Below are 23,234 nucleotides of genomic sequence, written 5' to 3' on the forward strand. Positions count from 1 at the left end.
TTATTAATTTGATACACCATAGCTTCATGCATCCATTGTGTAGGAAATGAATGTTTAGTGTCATTTTTGGGGTGCCTGTCAAGCAGCCTATGTTGTCCTGGATGGTGTTGAGAGATATGTATTGATGCTGCACTCATCCAGCTAAATGGAGAGTATTCCATTACTTTCCTGATTTGTACCTTGGAGATCTTAAGGTGTCAGAAGTAAGTCATTTGCTGCAGGATATCCAGACTGTGATTTGATCTAGATGTTTTGGGGTACTTTTGTGACAAGTTCGCTTGAATTTCTGTGTGATGATGACCTCCCAGGACATTGATAATGTGAGACCCACTGTTGATATTGCCATGAATTATCAAGAGTGAGTGGTTAGATTCACACTTGTTGGAGACTGTCATTGCTACGCACTTTTGTAACATAAATATTTCTGCCACTTGTTGGCCAATACCTGAATGCTGCAGTGTTCTTGCTGGTGTGCCGACATGGGCCATTTCAAAGTCAGAATTGAATTTATTGTCACGTGTACAAGTTTGTGTGTACACAAGTGCAATGAAGAACTTAGTTGCAGCAGCATCACAGTCCATAGCATCATATAAATAGCGCTCATAATGAAAATAGAAATTCATTTCACTTTTTACGAGAAGGAACACAATTATAATGAGAAAGTGCTTTTTAATGCAAAGTGATCAAAGTGGTAGTAGTGTTGCTAAACTATAGTGATCAAGGTTGTACAGAAGAGATTTACGAGGGATTTGATGTACTGAGTTATCGACAGAGGTTGAGTGGGTTGGGACTTCTTTCGTGGAAGAATAGAAGAGTGAGGAGTGTGTAAAATTTAGAGGGGCATAGATATTGTGAATTTGCACAGTCTTTTTTCCCCCAGGGTAGGGAAATCAAGAACTGGAGAGGTGAGAGGGGTGAGATTTAACAGGAACCGGAGGGGGAGCTTTTCACCCAGAGGATGGCCAATATATGGAATGAGCTGCCAGAGGAAGTGGTTGAGGCAGGTACATTAACAACATTTAAATTGTATTTAGATGGGTACATGGATAGGAGGTGTTAAGCGGGATATGGCAAATGGGATAAGCTTTGATGGGAACCTTGGTTGGTATGGACTCGTTGAGTTGAAGGGCCTGTCTCCATTCCTCCTCTCGTCCACAACCAGCTCCTTTGATTTTGGGACTTTGAGGGAGAGGTTGTTTTCTTGACACCACTGTGTCAGGGTGATGAAGTATGATGATATAAACAGCAGGTTCCTTACTAATAAGGGACTTGTCTTCCTGGGTTGAAAAATGACTGATGGTTAGAATCCAAGGAAAATTTCCTCTTCTTAAAGTAGTGTGAATTTCCTCTGTATTTTTTATGTCTATCTAAACAGGCACAGAGCTTAGCATCTCTAAACTGCCGACATCAAAAAAATGTAGCGTTTCCTCTGTATTACATTGATATATACAGTATATACTGTAATTCTGTTTTTTTCCTATATTTATCATGTATTGCATTGTAGGTATTCATAATGACCTGATTATACATCTTGCACCATTCTACCCATTTCTCGCCTCTTTCAACTCTTTCCCCTAGTCCAAATTTTCCTATGGTATTTCCATCAGCACCTTGTCCTACTTTATGAAATGGGTAGAATGGTGCAAGATGAATAATCAGGTCATTATGAATACCTACCTTAAAAACCATCCAGAACGCTTGTGGACCTGGAAAAGACCAGGTGATAGCACCAGAAATCAAATTGCCTTTATTACTATAAATGAAAGATTTAGAAACTCAGTAATTCAATGCAAAACATATCCAGGTGCAGACTGTAATAGCGACCATAACCCAGTAATATTTCATGTAAAGGTAAAACTTAAAAACTTAAAGAAGCAAAATCCTGAACAATCCCTTGACTACTCGCAATTAATTAAGACCATAAGACAAAGAAGCAGAAGTCGGCCATTCGGCCCATCGAGTGTGCTCCGCCATTTTATCATGAGTTGATCCATTCTCCTATTTAGTCCCACTCTCCCGCCTTCTCACCATAACCTTTGATGCCCTGATTACTCAGATACCTATCAATCTATGCCTTAAATACGCCCAATGGCTTGGCCTCCACTGCCACCCGTGGCAACAAGTTCCATAGATTCACCACCCTCTGGCTAAAAAAATTTCTTCGCATTTCTGTTCTGAATGGGTGCCCTTCAATCCTTAAGTCATGCCCTCTCGTACTAGACTCCCCCATCATGGGAAACAACTTTGTCACATCCACTCTGTCCATGCCCTTCAACATTCAAAATGTTTCTATGAAGTCTCCCCTCATTCTTCTAAACTCCAAGGAATACAGTCCAAGAGCGGACAAATGTTCCTCATATGTTAACTCTCGCATTCCCGGAATCATTCTAGTGAATCTTCTCTGTACCCTCTCCAAAGTCAGCAAATCCTTTCTTAAATAAGGAGATCAAAACTGCCCACAGTACTCCAAGTGAGGTCTCACCTGCGCCTTAGAGCCTCAACATCACATCCCTGCTCCTATACTCTATTCCTCTAGAAATGAATGCCAACATTGCATTCGCCTTCTTCACCACCAGCTCAACCTGGAGGTTAACCTTAAGGGTATCCTGCACGAGGGCTCCCAAGTCCCGTTGCATCTCAGAACTTTGAATTCTCTCCCCACTTAAATAATAGTCTGCCAGTTTATTTCTTCTGCCAAAGTGCATAACCATACACTTTCCAAGATTGTATTTCATTTGCCACTTCTTTGCCCATTCTTCCAATCTATCCAAGTCTCTCTGCAGACTCTCTGTTTCCTCAGCACTACCGGCCCCTCCACCTATCTTCGTATCATCAGCAAACTTAGCCACAAAGCCATCTATTCCGTAATCCAAATCGTTGATGTACAATGTAAAAAGAAGCGGCCGCAACAGGGACCCCTGTGGAACACCACTGGTAACCGGCAGCCAACCAGAATAGGATCCCTTTATTCCCACTCTGTTTCCTGTCAATCAGCCAGCGCTCTATCCATGTATGTAACTTTCCCGTAATTCCATGGGCTCTTATCTTGTTAAGTAGCCTCATGTGTGACACCTTGTCAAAGGCCTTCTGAAAATCCAAATATACAACATCTGAAACCACAACTGAACATTACAATTGAAACCATTATTGACTGCAGAATGCTTTAGGTTTCACAAGCAAATCAAAAGGAAGGGGAGATCATTTCAGCTTACGTGGCTGAATTGAAGAAATTGTCTGAGCATTGTCAGATCACTGATGGGCCTAATGATACACTGAGAGATCATTTAGTTTGTGAAATCTTACAAGAAAGCATTCAAAAATGGCTTCTAACTGAAGTACAACTCACATTTAACAGAGCAGTTGAAATCACTGTATCAATGGAAACTGCAGCTAGGGATACAATTGAGTTACAGACAGGGATGGAAGTGAACATGAACAAAACTGCAATGTCAAAACAGAAACCTGCCTGGCCGAACAAATTATGTTACCAGTTGTGGCAGGGGCTTACAGATACCAGACCAATACAGGTTTAAATGTGAAACTTACAAAAAATGCAACAAAGTATGACATATACAAAAAGCATATTGGACAGACAAAAGTAGATGGACTGCACAGGGAATAGAAGATGATAAGAAGACAAGTTGCAGTTTCAAAAAGAGCCCTAATCTGCATACTGTTGATGAAAGTATATCTAAACTTAATTGATATAGTTGTTGAAGAAAGTGCAAAAATGGGTCTATCTGTCAATTGCAAGAAGACAGAATGTATGGTGATATTCAAAAAGAAGAATCCTATCTGCAGGCTGAGAATAAATGGAGAAGACATAAAACAAGTACAGAACTTTTGCTACTTAGGAAGCTGGGTGACATCAGATGGCAGGTGCGACATGGACATCAAAAAAAGAATAGGGATGGCAAAAGACACCTTTGTGAGAATGAAGAGTATACTGACCAACACTAAACTGGCATGACAACCGGCCTCAGAGTATTGAAATGTTACGTTTATCCAGTTATGTTATATGGATCAGAATGTTGGACAATATGTAGTAACATGAGGAAATGAATTGAAGCAGCAGAGATGTGGTTTTTGAGGATGCAAAGAATATCATGGACGAAACGAATATCTAATGAGGATGTCATGAACAGAGCAAACACAAAAAGAGAAATAACGTATGAGGTCGTGAAAAGGCAATGTAACTTCATTAGACATGTGATTAGGAGAGAGGAGTTAGAATGCATGGTAATTATGGGAAAGTTTGAAGGGAAGAAAGCAAAAGGAAGACAAAGACAAATGATGATGGAGACAGCAGCCAGAGAATTGGAAATGAATACCAATGAGTTGATCCAGTTGACCCGAAACAGGAGTGTGAGGGCCATGGCAGTCAAAGCTCAAACCGGGCATGGCACCTGATGATGATGATGATGATTGCATTCTACTACTGCTGCAAAGTTAACAAATTTCATGACATGTATGCTGGTGATATTAAACCGATTCTGATTCTAAAACAGTGAATATGAAATGATCAGTTCTTTAAATAAAAGTTGGTACTTTGCAACTACATGTAAAAAGAAGCGTATTTTGTTTTATTTTGATTCTGTGTGTAATTAAGGAGCAGAAGAGAATCACAATTAAAATTAATTGAATTGACTTCATTCCTTACATCCTTCACATACATGAGGAGTAAAAATATTTATATTATGTCTCCATCTGAACGTGCAATGCGCAATTTGGAGTAATTTGTAATAAATAGTATGTACAACACGACAGTCAATATAGCAAAGAAATACAATTGTATCAGTTTGAATTAATCAGTCTGCTGGCCTGGTGGAAGAAGCTGTCCTAGAGCCGGTTGGTCCTGACTTTAATGCTGTGTTATCGTTTCCCGGGTGGTAGCAGCTGGAACAGTTTGTGGTTGGGGCAACTTGGGTCCCCAATGAACCTTCGGGCCTCTTTTTGTAAATGTCCTGAATAGTGGGGAATTCATATCTACAGGTGCGCTGGGCTGTCCGCACCACTCTCTGCAGAGTCCTGCAGTTGAAAGAAGAACAGTTCCCATACCAGGCAGTGATGCAGCCAGTCAGGATGCTCTCAGTTGTGCCCCTGTAGAAAACACTTAGGATTTGGGGACTCAAGCCAAACTTCTTGAGCTGTCTGAGGTAAAAGAGGCACTGTTGTGCTTTCTTCGCCACACAGCCAGTATGTTGAAACACACACCCCTCCTCCAAATTACCAGGTGCTGTGTCTTACCGTGGCCAATGTGAGGAGAACCCTGTGCAGGATCAACCCACAGAAGGCTGCTGGACCAGACAATATTCCTGGCAGAGTGCTTAGAGGATGTGCTGACCAACTAGCAGAGATTCTCACTAACATCTTCAACACCTCCCTGTACAGCGTTGTCGTTCCTACGTGCTTCAAGGCTGCCATCATCGTCCCCGTGCTGAACAAGTCTTCAGTGTCCTGCCTCAATGACTACCGTCCCATTGCACTCACATCATCATGATGAAGTGTTACGAGAGGCTTGTCATGAGGCACATCAAGACCCTGCTGCCCCCCCTCACTGGACCCCCTGCAGTTTGCATACTGTCCCAATCGTTCAACAGACGACGCCATTGCCATCATCTTCCATCTGGCCCTAACCCAGCTGGACAAAAAAGACACGTACATTCAGATGCTGTTCGTAGACTTCAGTTCAGCATTCAATACAATCATTCCTCAGGAACTGACTGGAAAGCTGAGCCTACTGGGCCTGAACACCTCCCTCTGCAACTGGATCCTAGCCTTCCTGACTGGGAGACCTCAGTCAGTCCGGATTGGAAGCAGCATCTCCAACAACATCACACTGAGCATGGGGGCTTTCGAGGTCTGTGTGCTCAGTCCACTGCTTTTCACTCTGCTGACCCACGACTGTGCTGCAACACACAGCTCGAACCACATCGTCAAGTTTGCCAATGACATGACCGTGGTGGGTCTCATCAGCAAGAACGATGAGTCAGCATAGAGAGAGGAGGTGCAGCGGCTAACGGACTGGTGCAGAGCCAACAACCTGTCTCTGAATGTGAACAAAACAAAAGAGATGTTTGTTGACTTCAGGAGGAGATGGAGCGACCACTGGCCGCTGAACATCGACGACTCCTCTGTAGAGATCGTAAAGAACACCAAATTTCTTGGTGTTCACCTGGTGGAGAATCTCACCTGGTCCCTTAAGACCAGCTCCCTAGCAAAGAAAGCCCAGCAGCATCTCTACTTTCTGCGAAGGCTGAGAAAAGTCCATCTCCCACCCCCCATCCTCACCACATTCTACAGAGGTTGTACTGAGAGCATCCTGAGCAGCAGCATCACTGCCTGGTTCAGAAATTGCACCATCTCGGGTTGCAAGACCCTGCAGCGGATAGTGAGATCAGCTGAGAAGATCATCGGGGTCGCTCTTCCCGCCATTACAGACATTTACACCATACGCTGCATCCGCAAAGCAAACAGCACTATGAAGGACCCCACGCACCCCTCATACAAACTCTTCTCCCGCCTGCCATCTGACAAAAGGCACCGAAACATTCAGGCTCTCACGACCAGACTATGTAACAGTTTCTTCCCCCAAGCCATCAGACTCCTCAATACCCAGAGCCTGGACTGACACCAAACTACTGTCCTCTACTGTGCCTATTGTCTTGTTTATTATTTATTGTAATACCTGCACTGTTTTGTGCGCTTACTGCAGTCCTGGATAGGACTGTCGTCCAGTGTAGTTTTTGTGTTGTTTTACACAGTTCAGTGTAGCTTTTGTATTGTTTCATGTAGCACCATGGTCCTGAAAAACGTTGTCTCATTTTTACTGTGTACTGTACCAGCAGTTATGGTGGAAATGACAATAAAACGTGACTTGACTTGATGTACAGACCACGTGAGATCCTCGGAGATGTGTATGCTGAGGAACTTAAAGCTGTTCACCATCTCAACCTCAGATTCATTGATATCAACAGGGATTAGCCTGTCTCCATTCCTCCTCCAGTCCACAACCAGCTCCTTTGTTTTTGTGATATTGAGGGAGAGGTTCTTTTCTTGACACCACTGTGTCAGGATGTTGAAGTAAATAAAAGGAATATGAATGTGGTCGGTTGTTAACATCACTGGGGCAACATGCTGGCGGGCTGTCGGTGTCTTGAAAGTAAATGTATTGTATTGCATTTTCCGGTTTGTAGCATCCTTAGAATCTAGCATAGGTTTGCTGTTACTGTTGCTTTGACATTGGAGCATTGACATTTACAGTTAGTGATATTGAGGCCCTCAGCCTGAAGTGGGTTATGTTTATCTGCAAAGCTTCATCCAGCTGCTGCCAGTTAAATATTAGTTAATTTAATTTTACCGTAACACTAACCAGTTTGTAGGATCAATTGTTGGAACATTTTAAAAAATATGAACTCTATTTGTCAAGATGAGCGTTTCAGTGACATGATTTAAATTAGTTTAGGTACTCACTGAGTTTTGTGAACAGAAACTCGCTTATCATTAAGTGGAAATTAACTGTGTTCATACTCCCAAACTGCAAGTTGCAACATCCAATGGAAATTAGCTGCATTAATTTTTAAGTTCCATATAGGACAGGTGGAAACGTAGCACTTGACTTCACTTTCAGCTAATTTTCCCTTCACAAATCCCCATTGGTATACAGTATTTATGATCTAAAAAGGGTGTGCAGGTGGCTTCTTTTGAGGCTTTCCAATATATTGCTCTTAATTTGCAATTAGAAGATAGATGAATACGATTAATGTCCCTCTGTGCCTGAAAAATTCTTAATCCATTGTGTTCCAGAAGCTTGCTTTTAATGATTGGTGGGATAAACATTGTTTATTCTGTTTTTTTTCCCCAGAGATTCTGCAGCTGCAGAGATTCCTTGTTAAGTTCAGCCCCATGCGACTAGTGGTGTTCCACAGGGATCTGTGTTGGGACTACTTCTTTTTATATGTCAGTGATTTGGATGATGGAATTGATGGCTTTGTGGCCAAGTTTGCAGACAATATGAAGATAGGTGGAGGGGCAGGTAGTGTTGAGGAAGCAGGGAGGCTACAGAAGGACTTAGATTAGAAGAATGGGCAAATAAGTGTCAAGATGGAATACAGTGCCGTGAAGTGTACGGCCGTGTACTTTGGTAGAAGAAATAAAAGCGTAGACTATTTTCTAAATGGAGAGAAAATTCAAAAAATTTGAGGTGTAAAGGTACTTGGTAGTCCTTGTGCTGGATTCCCTAAAGGTTAATTTGCAGGTTGAGTTGCTGGTGAGGAAGGCAATTACGATGTTAGCATTCGTTTCAAGAGGACTAGAGTATAAAAGCAAGGATGTAATGTTGAGACTTTATAAGGTATTGGTGAGGCCCCACTTGGAGTATTGTGAGCAGTTTTGGGCCCCTTATCTAAGAAAAGTTGAGCTGTCATTGGAAAGGGTTCAAAAGAGGCTTACGAAAATGATTCTGGGATTGAAAGGCTTGACATATGAGGAGTGATTGATGGCTCTGGGCCAGTACTCACTGGAATTCAGAAGAGTGAGAGGGATCTCATTGAAACCTATCAAATGTTGAAAGACCTTGATAGAATGGATTTGGGGAGGATGCGCCCTATGGTGGAGGAGTCTAAGACCAGAAGACACAGCCTCAGAATAGAGGGACGTCCAGTTGGAACAGAAAAGAGGAGGAATTTCATTAGCTAGAGAGTGGTGAATCTCTGTAATTCGTTAACACAGGCAGCTGTGGAGGCCAAGTCATTGGTGTTACGTACCCCGTAACTGGGTTGCCAAACCAGCAGAAATGGATCACTCAGTTGGAGTCTGGATTACTAGAACTAAGAAAGTTTTATTAAAGAAACAAGCAACACAGTAATCGAAAGGATAATAAATGCAACAGTTCAGCAATGATAAACACACATGTGCACAGAATTAAGATAACAGCATCAATCAAGCTCTATCGTTGTCTAGGGGTAAATGACCAAATTTCAAAGTGACACAAAAGTTCAGTCCAATTTAGTTCAGTTCGCAGTAATCGTTGCCATGGCGATGGACAACGTGGGGGGAGAGAGAGAGAGAACGGGCACGACTGATCATTCAGACACGGCTTCCACTCACAGACCGGCAATATGGCTCACAAGCAGCTTTTGGGCAGGTCCTTGGTGATGTCACCTGAGGTCACCGACTGTGACCCCTCCTCCAGATGCGGTCGATCCTCTGCAGTGAACTCGGCACCCAAGCAAGGGCGGACACACACCGGGTTCCCGCTGATCGTACCTTTCCACCCTGTGCGTTGTCCGGTACTTCCCACCGACTCGTGAGAGGCGCACTGCTTCCAGAGTCTCGTTACCTCGGGTGTCGTGTGTCCTGCCTTAGCGAACCTGTCCCTTTTTATCCCCCTGCCTGCTGGGGTATCGCCTGTCCATCACTTCAAACAGTTCAGGGTTCAAAGGGGGAGCCGCTCCAGATGTGTGTGTGTGTATCTCTCTCTCTCTCTCTCTCTCTCTCTCTCTCTCTCTCTCTCTCTCTCTCTCTCTCTCTCTCTCTCTCTCTCCTCCCCCCCCCCCCCCATTACACATCTTCAGATCGCCTGTCCATCACTTCAAACAGTTCAGGGTTCAAAGGGGGAGCCGATCTTGGCAATACCTGGACTGATGGCTCCTTCATTAACATCTCCACATGCTGCTTCATTGTTCCTTATCTCTCCCTCCCCCTGAGGACAGGTGGCAGACCAACTGCTGATGCCACTGATGCTAACCCAGGCCAGCAAACATCTTAATTTTATGTGTATTCTCGTCACATTGGGTATATTTAAGGAAGAGGATGGTAGATTCTTGATTAGTCAGGACATGAATGGATAGGGGGAGAAGGCAGGGGATGGGGGCTGAGAGGGAAATGAATCAGCAATGATGAAATGGTGGAGAAAATTCGATGGGCCAAATGACCTAATTCTGTTCCAATATCTTAATGGTCTTGTGGTCTTTATTTGCAGTGGCATGGTAATGTAGTGGTTAGCATAATGCTATTACAGCACCAGACTCAGGTTCAATTCTGGCTGTTTTCTGTAAGGAGTCTGTACGAATCCTCACGACCGCGTGGTTTTCATCTGGGTGCTCTGAATTCCTCCCACAGTCCAAAGATGTACAGGTTAGTAGGTTGATTTGTCACCTTTGGTACAATGGGCAGCGCTCGCTCATTGGGGCGGAAAGACCTCTTGCTGTGCTGTATCTCTAAATTAAAATTAAAATTAATTTTTTTTTTTGCCCAGGACCAGTCCTTTCCTTGACTCCAGCTTCCAACTTTATCTGTTGTAAATATTCTTCTTTCAATGTTATCAATATTCAATTTGGTCAGTACTTATCAGAGATATAAACCATTCTTCATCAAAATCCTAGATATGTGGAATGCTTTATCTACCCCAGTATTTTTCTTCAACAGCCACAATCTCGCTTTCAAATATTAAGTTACTTTTTCCTTCATTCCTTATTTCCGTCTCAAATTAACACAGAAGTTTAGATTTTCCTGCATTAGATGAAAATAGACTATCAAAGTGATATATGTTGATGATTCACCTTCCTAAATATGCATGTAGGATTATTGATTTCTACCTAAATGTTTGTTGGGAGTGACAGGAATCACAAGGTAGAGGCTGGTATTTTCTGTATCTTTGGCTCACCAAATTAGCTTTTTGTGAAGATGAGGCATACTGGCAGTCGGTAGGATTATATCTTATTCGAATGCTGCATCCTTTCTGTTTTATCAGTTGAAATGATAAGTTCATGGCTAAATGCACATTCAGCAGCTGGAAGGAACCTATCTGAAGGAAGTATCTCTTCTGTACCCTCTCCAGCTTGAAAATATCTTTTCTATAAAATAGTAACCAAAACTGTACCCAACACTCCAAGTACGACCTCACCAATAACATGTGTACCTGCAACATCATGCCCCCACTCTGAAATTCGATGTCCTAAGGCCAGCATGCTAAACCCCTTCTTCTCTACTCTGCCTGCTTTTGTGGCTGTTTTCAGTGCACTGTGCACTTGTACTGCCAGCTTGCTCTATTCCACCACACTTGCCAAAGCCCTACCAATCACCATATAGGTCCTACCTTGGCTTAAATGTCCAAAATGTAACCCTTCATGTTGAAAGCCATTTGCCATTCTAATGATACTGAATTAGTGAAGCAGGCTACGATGATCTGATCCTGCTGTTGTGCATTGCCTCACTGGTATGATGAAATGGGACTCAGGCTTGGGCCTTCCCCTACTGCTCCAGGAGCGGATCTGGGGACTCTGGTTTGGAATGCTGTTGACTTGCTTCTGTTGTTTACGCAATGTGTGCTTTTCTTTCTCTCTCTTTCTCCGCAGTTTCTTGGACTTTGGTTTTTGGTCTTTTTTATTTGGGTTAGTTGGGTTTTTTGCTTTGTGGCTGCCTGTAAGCAGACAGACAAATTTGAAGGTGTATAATTTATACATACTTTGATAACAAATGCGCTTTGAATCTTTGAATCTTTATCCCATTTAGTTAACCTCTTCAAAAAAACTCAAAAAGATGTGGCAGACATGACCTCCCACACAATGCTGACTATTCCTGATCAGGCCTTGACTATGCAAGTCATGGCAGATCTTGTCCCTCAGAATCCCTTCTAGTAACTTCCCTGCAACTGAAGTCAGGGTCACTGCCCTGTAGTTTCCTGGCCTGACCCTGCTTCCCTTTTTGAACAATGGAACAACATTAGCCACCCTTTACTCATCTAGAAAATTGCCAGCAGCTAATGAAGCAAATATCTCTACAAGGGCCCCGATGATCTCTTTCCAGGCCTCCCATAAGGTCTACTGGGTGCTCTTGTTCAAGCCCTGGGTTGCAAACACCTCCTTCCTCATAATGTGTATATGATCCAAGACCTCACTACTTATTGCCTTATTATTTTGGCATCCATGATATACTCCTTAGAAAACACTGAAGGGAAAATAGATTCAAAATTCTCAGCCATGTCCTGTGACTCTACATACAGATAGGCATAGTCGTCCTTAAGAGGACCTCGGCTCTCCCTAGTCTCCCTTTTACTGTTATTGTAGCTGAAAAACCTCTTGCAATTATCTTTAACCCTGCCTGCCAAATCCAGTGCATGGCTTCATTTTGCTTTTCTGATTTCCCTCTTAAGCCTGCTCTTAAAATTTTTATATTCATCAATGGATTTATCTGGATCTAACTGTCTAAAAGGAATATGTATGCTTCCTTATTCCTGACCAGAGCCTCTTTCTTTTGTTAGCCAGGTTCCCTGAACCTGGTATGTCTACTCTTCACCCTAACCCTAACAAGAATATGCTGCCCCTGAACTCTTGATATGACCCTTTTCAAAGCCTGCCACTTAATAAGTCTCCCTTTGACCCTAGCTAGATCCTGCCTAAAGCCCTCAAAATTGATCCTGCTCTAGCTCAGGAGTGTAAATGCTGGACTTGTTCTGTTGTTTTCCATACCTATTTAAAAAGTAATAGAATGTGGTCACTGGACCTAAAGTGCTTCCCAGTGCATCTTCAGTTACTTGACTCACCTTGTTCCTTAAGAGGAGGTCCAGTATTGCTCCTTCCTATGTACTTTCTTCTATACACTGTATTGTGCGATAAAACCATTTTGGATGCAATCAAATTCTGTTCCATCCAGGCCCTGTGCACTCTGGATAGCCCAGTCAATACTGGAAAAATTGAAGTCTCCTACTGCTATTTTCACACCTACATGCAATTTCTGCTCCAGTTCCTGCTATCTTTTATTTGGAGGGATGGGGGTTGGTCTGTAATATAGGCCTCCCAAAGGCCTCATTAGATGATCCCTTAAGAATATCCTCCCCAAGCACTGAAGATGATCCCTTAAGAATATCCTTCCCAAAGTCCTCCTTTATCAAAAAGGCAATTCCCTTCCTCCACTCCTGGACATGAGAGATTCTGTTGGAAATCTTGAATAACACACACAAAATGCTGGAAGAACTCAGGAGGCCAGGCAACATCTACAGAGAGGAGTAAACAGTTGATATTTCAGCTGGTGATGAAGAGTTCAGATGAAGGATCTCAACTGTATATTCCTCTTCAGCCTGACCTGCTGAATTCCTTCAGCATGTTGTGTGCATTACCCCTCCGGTCCTACCTGCTCCTCTGCCCAGAACATTGAGCTGCCAACCCTGTCCTTCTCTCAGCATGAATCTGTTATGGCCACAATACCCTAGTCTCTAGAGGCAATCCACACCCTCAGTTTGTTCTTCTTATCTGTTAAACTCTATGCATTGGAATTGATGCAATTTACATCAGTGGTCCTATTTGCTGTTTTACTGTAAACGTGGCAATCCTGATTGCTGGGCTTACATGCCATGGTGCTGTATGTACCCCGTCTCCTCACTGACCTCACTCTCTTGAGTCCCAATCTTCTACCAATTTTGTCTAAACCATCCCTGGTGGCAAAAGCAAACTTCCCCACAAGAATATTGATCCCTCTCTGCTTCAAATGTACAGGTTGCCTCTACAATAGAAGAGATCGCAGTGGTTCATGAACCTGAATCCCTGTCTCCTGCACAGCTCCTCAGCCAAGCGTTCATCTGCCTTAACTGTCTATTGCTGGACTCACTAGCACATGGCATTGGGAGTAATCCAGCGATCACTATCCTCGAGGTCCTGTATTTTAATTTCTCACCTTTCGAGCTATACTCATTCTGCAGGACATCATCCCTTGTTCTGCGTATGTCATTTGCACCAATGTGTACAACGTCCTCTGACTGTTCGCTCCCCTCCCTGAGAATTTCAGGCCACCTCTCTGAGGGATCCTTGACCTTGGCACCTGGAAGGTAACACACCATCCTGGAATCTATTCTGCGACTACAGAATCTCCTTTCTCTCTCCTTCACTATTGAGCCTCCTATCACTTCAATTCTTCCTGTGCCTTGGAGCCAGTCACACTGTCTGAGACTCAGCTACTGTTGTTGGGCCCTGAAAGAATATCCCGCCCAACAGTATACAAAGGGACATATCATCTATCTTCTTTCTTTCTTTCTTTTTCAATCTTTTTCTTAATTTCAGCATCATAAACATTACAGAAAATAGATACAGAGCAATTGGGATTACATTATTGATAATTAGTTTATACAAGTATAAACTCAATTGACACATAATTAATGAGGCTCCCAAAATCTCAAGAGGTATAAATATAATATAGGAAAATATAGAAAAAATACAAAATATCATGTAAAAAGAAAATATATATATATATATATATATATATATATATACACACCCCAAAAGAAATAAAAATCTAAACCAACTAAAAAAAACTAAAGAAAAAAAAGAAAAAGAATGGGCTATTATGATACCTTAGATAAGAGCATTAGTATCATTAACTCTGTTCCTCTCCTCATGTATTGAAGTAACAAATTGAATTGGAAAGGGTCAAATTACATCATGTGAAAGTATTGAATAAATGGTCTCCAAATCTCTTCAAATTTAATAGAAGGGTCATAAACGACGCTTCTAATTTTTTCTATCTATCTTCTTCTTTCTACTACTATGATATGCTTTCCCAAGCTGGTTCCATTTGAAGGAGTCTAGAAGAAGTGTTGTGTCATGGTATTTTGCTAGTTTCAAGGTGATTGCTGACTGGAGTATGAGCAGGTACCATGTAGAGAACAAGATGAGAAGTCAGAGAAGGCCTGTCAGCTGGAGATCAGATCTATCTAGAGTGTTCCATGATAGAATGACAAATCAGTGAGTAATAATTTGAGGGATATCTGGAGCCTTCCTTATGTAATCTAGCTCCTGCTATCGCCATGACTTCAGAGTGGACTAAGGTCGTTGGCATTTACAACCAAGATGACCAAGACTATGTATTTTTATTTACCCCGCTCTTTCTGGGCTGGAATTGGAAATTTTTGTAACTCCACCGTTTTCTTAACTATATTTGCAAACTGAGAGGTTACAGATGGGCAGCTTCATTTCATGCTCACCTGCATGACCCAGCAGGCACATCACATCGCTTTACTAAAATAGCACACTTCCCCATGGAGCATGGGCTGTTACACAGATATTTTGCGAGCAGAGCCTGTAAATTATGCCATGTACTGGAACTGAAGGGATTCCATTTGAGCTTGTTTGTGACCATAGATGATGAATCATGTAGGTGAATGGTTGGTGTCCTGGCAATAACCACGGCACCTGCTTTCTCATCAGTCAGTGGCCCCTATTGCATCTGTGCCAGTTGGGTAAACCAAAAAGTGGCTGGAGAGATGGCAGTAGTTATCTACAGACTGTATGGGCGATAATTTTGTTACACGATCCATTCACACGTGGTCAACATGCATCAAAAGAGCTGACCATTGAATTAATGGACTCTAAACCATGTTGACTATTGCCAATAGTTCCAGCTGGGACCAGTAGTACTAATCTATTGAAAAAGAGGCAAGTCCCAGACCGGTGAGGTGATTTAGCAAATATTAAGTGAAATAAATTGAAGAGAATTCAGTAAGGTTTACATTTATTTTCCACTTCAAGGTTATTGTTAAGTATTCTCTTTGAAAAAGAATGTACAAATAAGAAATGGAGATATGATATGGCTGGAACCTGTGATGCCACTCCTTCAATTAACAGCACCACACCACTCTTCCATCAGTCACAGGCTGAGCACTACACGTTGAATACCTACTTCCAATTTAAAACTTCACTAAATACAGTATGAGCAATCATCAGTTATTTCTCCTTCCATTAGCAATTAAAATCCAACTACTTGGCATCAAAGAAAATCTAATTTCAAATTTAATTTTACTGCAAGTGGCTAGAAGAATCATATTAATGACTTAAGTTCTCAATATATTTTCACGAGCATGGAAGACAGAGCAATTCCTCTTAGTTTTCATATAAAATACTCAGATTTCTGAGGAAATTGTTTAAGCTTCAAAAGACGTGTTGTTTTCAGGAGTCCATCTGTGTTTCAGTAATATTGGGAGTTATACAGTACATTAAATCCTGGAGGTCAACAGAGCTGGGCGGGCCAAGTTATTAAAAGTTTCCCTGCTGTTCAAGCAGTTGAGAGGAGAGGGAAAGCCTGAAGCCTGATAGCTGTTGGAAAGGAGGGAGATTGGGAATGTGGAAGGGAAGAGGTCTTAAGGACTGGGCTAGAGATTGGGTGAGAATTTAGTCTGATAGTGCATTTGTAGGGTTGTCTGATGTCAAATGCAATGTGGAGGACTGAATTTAATATCACCTGATGTTGTAATCAACTGTATGTAAGTCAGACTAGTGAACAGCTCTTTGGTTTAAATCCTTCAAAGACTTCCAAGGAAATCCACTTAAATTCCAGATTTTACAATTACTTATCCATTCTAGATAAATAAATCTCTTTGGAGAGACTATGTAGTCATGGGTCAGATAATGTCAAGTAACAAAAATCTATTTATTGCAACTGACCTTGAGGACATTTACTGAATTTTCAGTGAAAGGGAAGTTCTTAACAAATTTTGGTTATGAAGCTATTTCTAGTAATGGCTCCTGGCTATTAATGATGCTAGGATTTTGCCACCATTGAATTAGAGGCTTTACACACGGCATTTCTTTCTATGTGCATTTTCTGACTGATCTTGTCAATCATGAGAAAAATCCTGGAAGCTGCAAGCACGTAGGGACTGATAGTGATATACACTGGTGTGTCTTGTGATTTGTTTGTGTGTGCATACTCCGAAGTTGCCTTCTCCTCCATGTTAATTCATATAGATGGAGCAATAGCCCTCAGCTCAGTCTGCAGATGGAATCAAATTGGGCATATTGCTGATGATTTAAAAACAAACGATGACAACGGTAATGGGTTAATTATAGACCAGGGGTCCCCAACCTTTTTTGCACTGCGGACCGGTTTAATATTGACAATATTCTTGCGGACCGGCTGACCGGTGGGGGAGGGGGGGCGGAGTAGGGTTGCCAACGGACAAGAGTAGCAGTCAAATAAGTTGTGTTTACCCCGAAAGACTACCATGACCATGAAGCCTTGTGCAGTCACCAGTGCGCATGCGTGTACCTCCCGCTATTTCTTTAATGCAAATCGTTTTTGGCGATTCTGTTCGGGGGTGGGGTGTTAATCACGACCGGAATATCGGTGATAAGTGGCTAATACACTCAATTTCGTTTCTAAAAGGGTTTATCTAACGAATTTAATACTAAACACACAGCGCATATTTTCCTCGTATGAATATAGCGATAAGTCAATTATCAGGGGAGGACAGGGGAGCTTGGAGTAAGTGTTGAACGAACTTCCAGTAGAAGTGGTAGAGGCAGGTTCGATATTATCATTTAATGAAAAATTGGATAGGTATATGGACAGGAAAGGAACGGAGGGTTATGGGCTGTGTGCAGGTCGGTGGGACTAGGTGAGAGTAGTATTCGACATGGACTAGAAGGGGCGTGGTGGCCTGTTTCCATGCTGTAATTGTTATATGTTTATATAAGTAAGTCAATAGCATCAGAACATTTTAAGTAACGTTTGGATATTAAACACACAATACCAATATCGCTGAATCAGTGGGAGCCCTGGGCTTGTTTCCCTGCAACAAGACGGTCCTATCGAGGGGTGATGGCAGACAGCAATACTTGAAGGGGGTTCCTTATGTCCAGTCTATTCCGCAGTTTAGTTTTCGTTGCATTCATTGCAGAGATATGTTGGAAATGGAAGCAACGTTTTCAGTGCTTTCGTGGCTATCTCAGGATAGTTAGCCTTGACTTTGATCCGGAATGCCGACAGAGATGTTATGTCAAACATACTTTTCAGCCCGCCGTCATTTGCAAGCTCGAGGAGCTGATCTCTTTCCCGCGCTGACATGGATGACGCGCAGGTAATGGCCTCGCGTGCCTTCAAGCTCAACAGTGGGCGTGACAGGGAATGAGGAAAGGTGCAGCTGATGCATATCGCCAAATCATATCGTTTCCACGTGGCCTGGTAGCACATGATTTGCGGCCCGGTACTGGTCTGCGGCCCGGTGGTTGGGGACCGCTGTTGTAGACCTCCAGAAAGCGGGATTTAGGGTAACAAATTTGTAGTGAGATAGCAGATAGTTGCAGGAATATAGGGTTGTGATAGTAGGTGATTTTTACTTTCCATATACTGACTGGGACTCCCATACTGTAAAATGATTGATTGGAATAGAGTTTGTTAAATGTGTTCAAGAGAGTGTCCTTAATATGTAGAGGTACCAATTAGAAAGTACAACACTGGATCTCCTCTTAGGGAATGAGACAGGGCAGGTGATAGATATGTGTGTAGAGGAATATTTAGCATCTAATGATCATCTTGCCACTAGTTTCACGATACTTATGGAGACGGATAGAACTGGTCCTTGGGTTGAGATTCTAAAGTGGAGGAAGGCCAATTTTGATGGCATCAGAAGGACAGGTGTGGATTGGGATAGGTTATAATCCAGCAAAGAGATGCTTGATAAGAGGCAGGCTTTCAAAACTGAAATATTGAGAGTATAGAATATGTATGTTCCTGTTAGTATAAAAGGCAAGGCTATCAGATTTATGGAGTCTTGTTTATCAAGGGATATTAAGACCTGGTAAAGAAAAAGGCGGCACATATCAGATATAGGCAGTTTGGATCAAATGAAGCTTTTAAGGAATACAAGAAATGCAGAAAGACACAAGAAAAACCAGGAGGGCTGAAAGAGGACACAAGGTTGTTCTGGCAGACAGGGTGAATGAGAACCCCTAGGGTTTTTTTGGGTATATTAAGAGCTAAAGGATACCAAGGGACAAAATTGTAGATCAGCGTGGTCATCTATGCAAGGAACTGAAAGAGCTGGTGGAGATCTTAAATTATTATTTTGTATCTGTATTTACTCAGAAGACATACAGAGACTATAGAACTGAGGAAGGAGATTAGTGGGGTCATGGACTGAATCTGAATTACAGAAGAAGAGGCTCTGGCTGTCCTATTCAGATGGATAAATCCCCAGAGTCTGACGAGGGTCCCTGAGGACCTTGTGCAATACTCATAGAATTTGCAAGGGTCTTGGCAGAGATGTTTAAAATGTCCTTGGCCACAGGTGAGTGCTAGAGGACTGGAGCATATTTAAAGTTTCTCAATTGGTCAAAGAAGCCATAAAAATAAGTTGGAAAATTATAAGCTATTAAGCCCGATGTTGGTCATGGGTAAGTTATTGGAAGGTTTTCTAAGGGACAGGATATGTAACATTTGAATGGACAGACCCTGATTTTGGATAGTCAACATGACTTTGTGCATGGTAGATATGCCTAATCAATCTGATGGTGCTTTTCAAGGAGGTTACCAAGAATGTTGATGAAGGAAAAGTGGTGGATGTTGTCTACATGGACATTAGCAAAGCCTTTGACAAATTCCCGCAGGGGAGGCTGGCCCAGAAGATTAAGTTGCTCATCCACTAGTGTCTTTACAAAGTCCGTGACTACTGTGGCATATTCATTCAGGTGATCTGCAGAACCCCTGAACGTGGCCCAGTCCACCAACTCAAAGCAGTCCAATAGCTATTCCTCAGCCAACAGTGACCACCTCTTTGTTGTCCTTACCTCCATTGCTCTGCTCTTTTGTCTCTGGGATCTGCTGTATCGTGTCACCTCACCAACTTTAACAAAGGCCTCGGGTTGATGCTTCAGATCTAATTCTTTTGACACCTCTATCTTTAAACCTTAATCCTGCTTCCTTCTTTCATTTACTGTACTGACATGAGGAGTGCAGTAACATTGGGAAAGGAGCAGGACCACTGTACTGCAGGTAACCAAATTTACTTTTTAAAATTGACCCCTCTCTCCACTTTCTGTCAGTTGCAGCAGTTAAATTCTGATCCAGTTAATCCATCAGGAATATTGAGCACCCCGAGTATATTTTCTCTGGAAAATGGTGATCAGAAAGATAAACAGTTTTAAAATTATGTAAGTGATCAATAGATGAAAATAAATTGTTTTCATGTGATTACCATCCAGAATAAACAGACAAAAAGACAAGGTGCCTTTGTTAAAAATCAGACGAAGACTACAGTTGCCATGTACAGGACGTAGGAATTCTCGTCCAAACAAGAATTCCTGCAAGTTATCCTAACCATACCAATTCCACTGAGCGGAAAGGTTGCTTGCTGTACTGAGCAGCTGGCTTCAGTGCAAGCCGATTGATTGGGGCTCGAGTCGTGCATGAATAACAACTGAAGGGGATGCTATATGACAGGGAAAGTGAATGGCAATGACACGGAAATTATTTTTATCTTTGGCAAATGGGGCAAAATATTATTTACATTGCATGATTAAATTACACACACCTAATGACTAGCATTCAGATTGCAAGACGATACTTGAATTGTCAGCTTTTATGGTGCATCAGCTTCAGAGTCACCTGAGTATTTCTGCTTGATTTCTATTTGATGAATATGTAGTGTCAATATGAAACAGTTATTTTAGAACTTGAAAAAATATAAATCACAATCCTAGAAAACAACGCAGAAGCAATTACTCATGAATTTATCATTCGTGATTTGTATTATCTTAAAACGTACCTTTTGCTATTATGTACTGAATGAATGTAACTAATGCTGTGTATGTTTATGCATCAATTCTTATTTTCAAAGATTCCCAAGTAAACATTGCTGCAAATACAGTCAACAGATTGGCGACACTGTGTATGTTATAAATGTAGTAATATTATTATGTGACAGAAAACTTACTGAAGGACTTTGTGAAGTTACTGCATTCTGTAAAGTAAGGGAAGTCAACATTTGTTTGTTGAAGAAAATTTGTATTCAACCAATTTGATATTTTTCTGCGGTTTCAGATGGGGTTGATGGGGTAAAGTAGTGTGGTGTACATGGGTTTTCAGAGGCATGTGATACGGTGACGCACAATAGACATATCAGCAAAGTTGAACCATTTGGCATAATGGGGTCATTGATAGCATGAATATGAAAGTAGCAGACAGGGTTTTGGTAAATGTTATTTTCTAGACTGGAGGAATTAGTGTTCGGGTCATCTGTATTTTCAAAGTATATTAATGACCTAGATTTGGTAGTTGCAAACCATAGTTTATAAATTTGCACCTGATTTAACGTGCCATTATTGTGAACTGTGAAAAGGATAGTGAAAGATTACAGCAGGATATGAACAGAATGGTGGAATGACCAAACATATGGCAGATTAAGTTTAATGCAGAAAAGTGTGAAATGAACCATTTCATATCAGAAGTATGGGGAAAGGTGTAAGATTTAGGATACTGCTCTAAGAGCACGCAGAAACGGAGGGACTGATGCTTATCTGTGCACAGATCATTAAAAGTGGCAAAACCAAGCTAATTAGGATTATTTACAATTCTGGCTTTATCAATAGAGTTCAAATGCATGGAAAATAATTTTTTTTATATAAAACACTGATGTCACCTCAACCAGAGTATTATATTCATTTCTAATCACCATATTATTGGAAGGATCTAAAGGCACTAGGGAAGGTCTGGAATGGGAATGGTTCATGGATGAGAGACAAAAGTGCAAGGATAGATTAGAGAGCCGAACACTCTCTCAAGAGGCTGAGGGGAAACTTAATAATACATAAAACAATGTTGGGCTGGAAAGAATTTCACAGTGGGAGCATGGTCAATGTGGATTGATTAACAATTAGACTTCACTGGTATAAAATAAGGTGGAAAGGAATTAAGTGTTACATGGAGAGAGTTCTTTCTATGCTGTGTTTGTTGGTTTCTGGGATGCATTGCCTGCCAGTGTGGAGGAGACAGGTTCTTTGAGGGGGGATTGGATAAATATTTGGTGAAGTAAAATGAACGCAAGAAAATGGAGTAAGGGCCATGGGGTGGAACTGGAGCGTTGTTCTGGTAGAGAGTTAGCGAGGACACGATGTGCTGAATGTGCTGTCAGGATTCTTTGAAAACAACCTGGTATAATGTATTTTCATCATTGTTATTTGTGGCCTATAGACAACATTTTTTGATTATAAGAGTATAAGTGTTTTATAGCTGAGAATGTAGAAGACTGTATTAGTATAAGTACACCTACATTTCTTTGAATTGAAAACATCATAATCTATATTTTATCAGTTGTACTGAATGCCCAGTCTCACAGTGAATGGATACTTTAAAGATAAAATAAAAAATACAGCTATAATTAAACTGAAGCTGTGATTAAAATGTTTTCTTATTTTAAACAGGTGAAAGCTATGTCTGTGCATCCAATGAGCCATTCCGTAAAGTTGACTACTCCAAAAATGTCAATCCAAATTGGTCTGTTAACATCAAGACTGGAACGTCCCGCTCTCTCTCTTCACTAACAACAAGAGGTGAAGGAAAAGAGGCCAAGGATTTTATCAGGCCTAAACTGGTGACGGTTATCCGCAGTGGTGTAAAACCTCGCAAGGCAGTAAGGATACTTCTAAACAAGAAGACAGCACATTCATTCGACCAAGTTTTAAATGACATCACAGATGCTATAAAGTTAGATTCTGGTGCAGTCAGAAGGCTCTACACACTTGATGGAAAGCAGGTAGGAAACAATACCACCTCTGATCAATGATCTTGTTTATATAAGGTCAAAACTTGACTAGTACGTGACTTGCATTTTGTGATAATTTTCATGATGCGGTAAGGACCTACCCAGTACTAAGATGTCTGTGAAGGTCAGAAAATCAGACGTTCATGAGGGTATGTCTGTACACAGAGGCAATGTTTACACAAAAGCAGGCGTACAAATTTTCATGATTGGAATACTGCCATTCTTTTAATCCGGCCTTGCTTTGCTTTGTAACGCCAAAATATAAAACTCATTGCAAGAAAAAGATGGGAACTCAGGAGAACGTGTTGTAGTTCATTTTTACTTTAAGCAAGGCGTGCAAGTATGGCAAGTCGGTGTAATGGTGTACAGCATTTACATATAACCTGCAATGCATTATGTAAACAACAAAGAATGCTTAATTGAACAATATATTTACAATGTTACTCAACTATTACCATAATATTAAATACACAACAGGCTCCACACTGAATTTTCTGTGATAAACATTCCACATAAAAGGAGGTGAACCTACAGCATGAGCTCAGCTCTTGAGAGATTCTTTGAACTGAAGGTAATGTAGAAATGTGGATTAAGTAACAAACAGTGATTTTTGGTTTCAGAGCTTTGTGTTGTTGCAATGTCCTTAGGGGTGTGAATACAGGTTAGACTTTTTCCTGGAGATCTAGTCACGTGACATCCGATCACATGG

At 41.5% G+C, this 23,234-nt stretch overlaps 1 protein-coding gene across 5 annotated transcripts in view; it reads left to right on the plus strand.

The window, feature by feature from the left end:
• The window catches only part of dclk2a (doublecortin-like kinase 2a), a 367,725-nt gene that overhangs the window by 41,413 nt on the left and 303,078 nt on the right, over positions 1-23,234 (plus strand). For all 5 annotated transcript variants that reach the window (XR_011885758.1, XM_072256046.1, XM_072256047.1 and 2 more), the window contains exon 2: positions 22,185-22,516. Coding sequence is in view for 4 of the 5 variants with exons in the window: in XM_072256046.1 (XP_072112147.1) it covers positions 22,185-22,516 (332 nt within the window). In the remaining variant the exon portion in view is untranslated. The remainder of the gene's footprint in view (positions 1-22,184; positions 22,517-23,234) is intronic.

Source organism: Mobula birostris, chromosome 4 (genome assembly GCF_030028105.1).
Source record: "Mobula birostris isolate sMobBir1 chromosome 4, sMobBir1.hap1, whole genome shotgun sequence".
NCBI classification, from domain to species: domain Eukaryota; kingdom Metazoa; phylum Chordata; class Chondrichthyes; order Myliobatiformes; family Myliobatidae; genus Mobula; species Mobula birostris.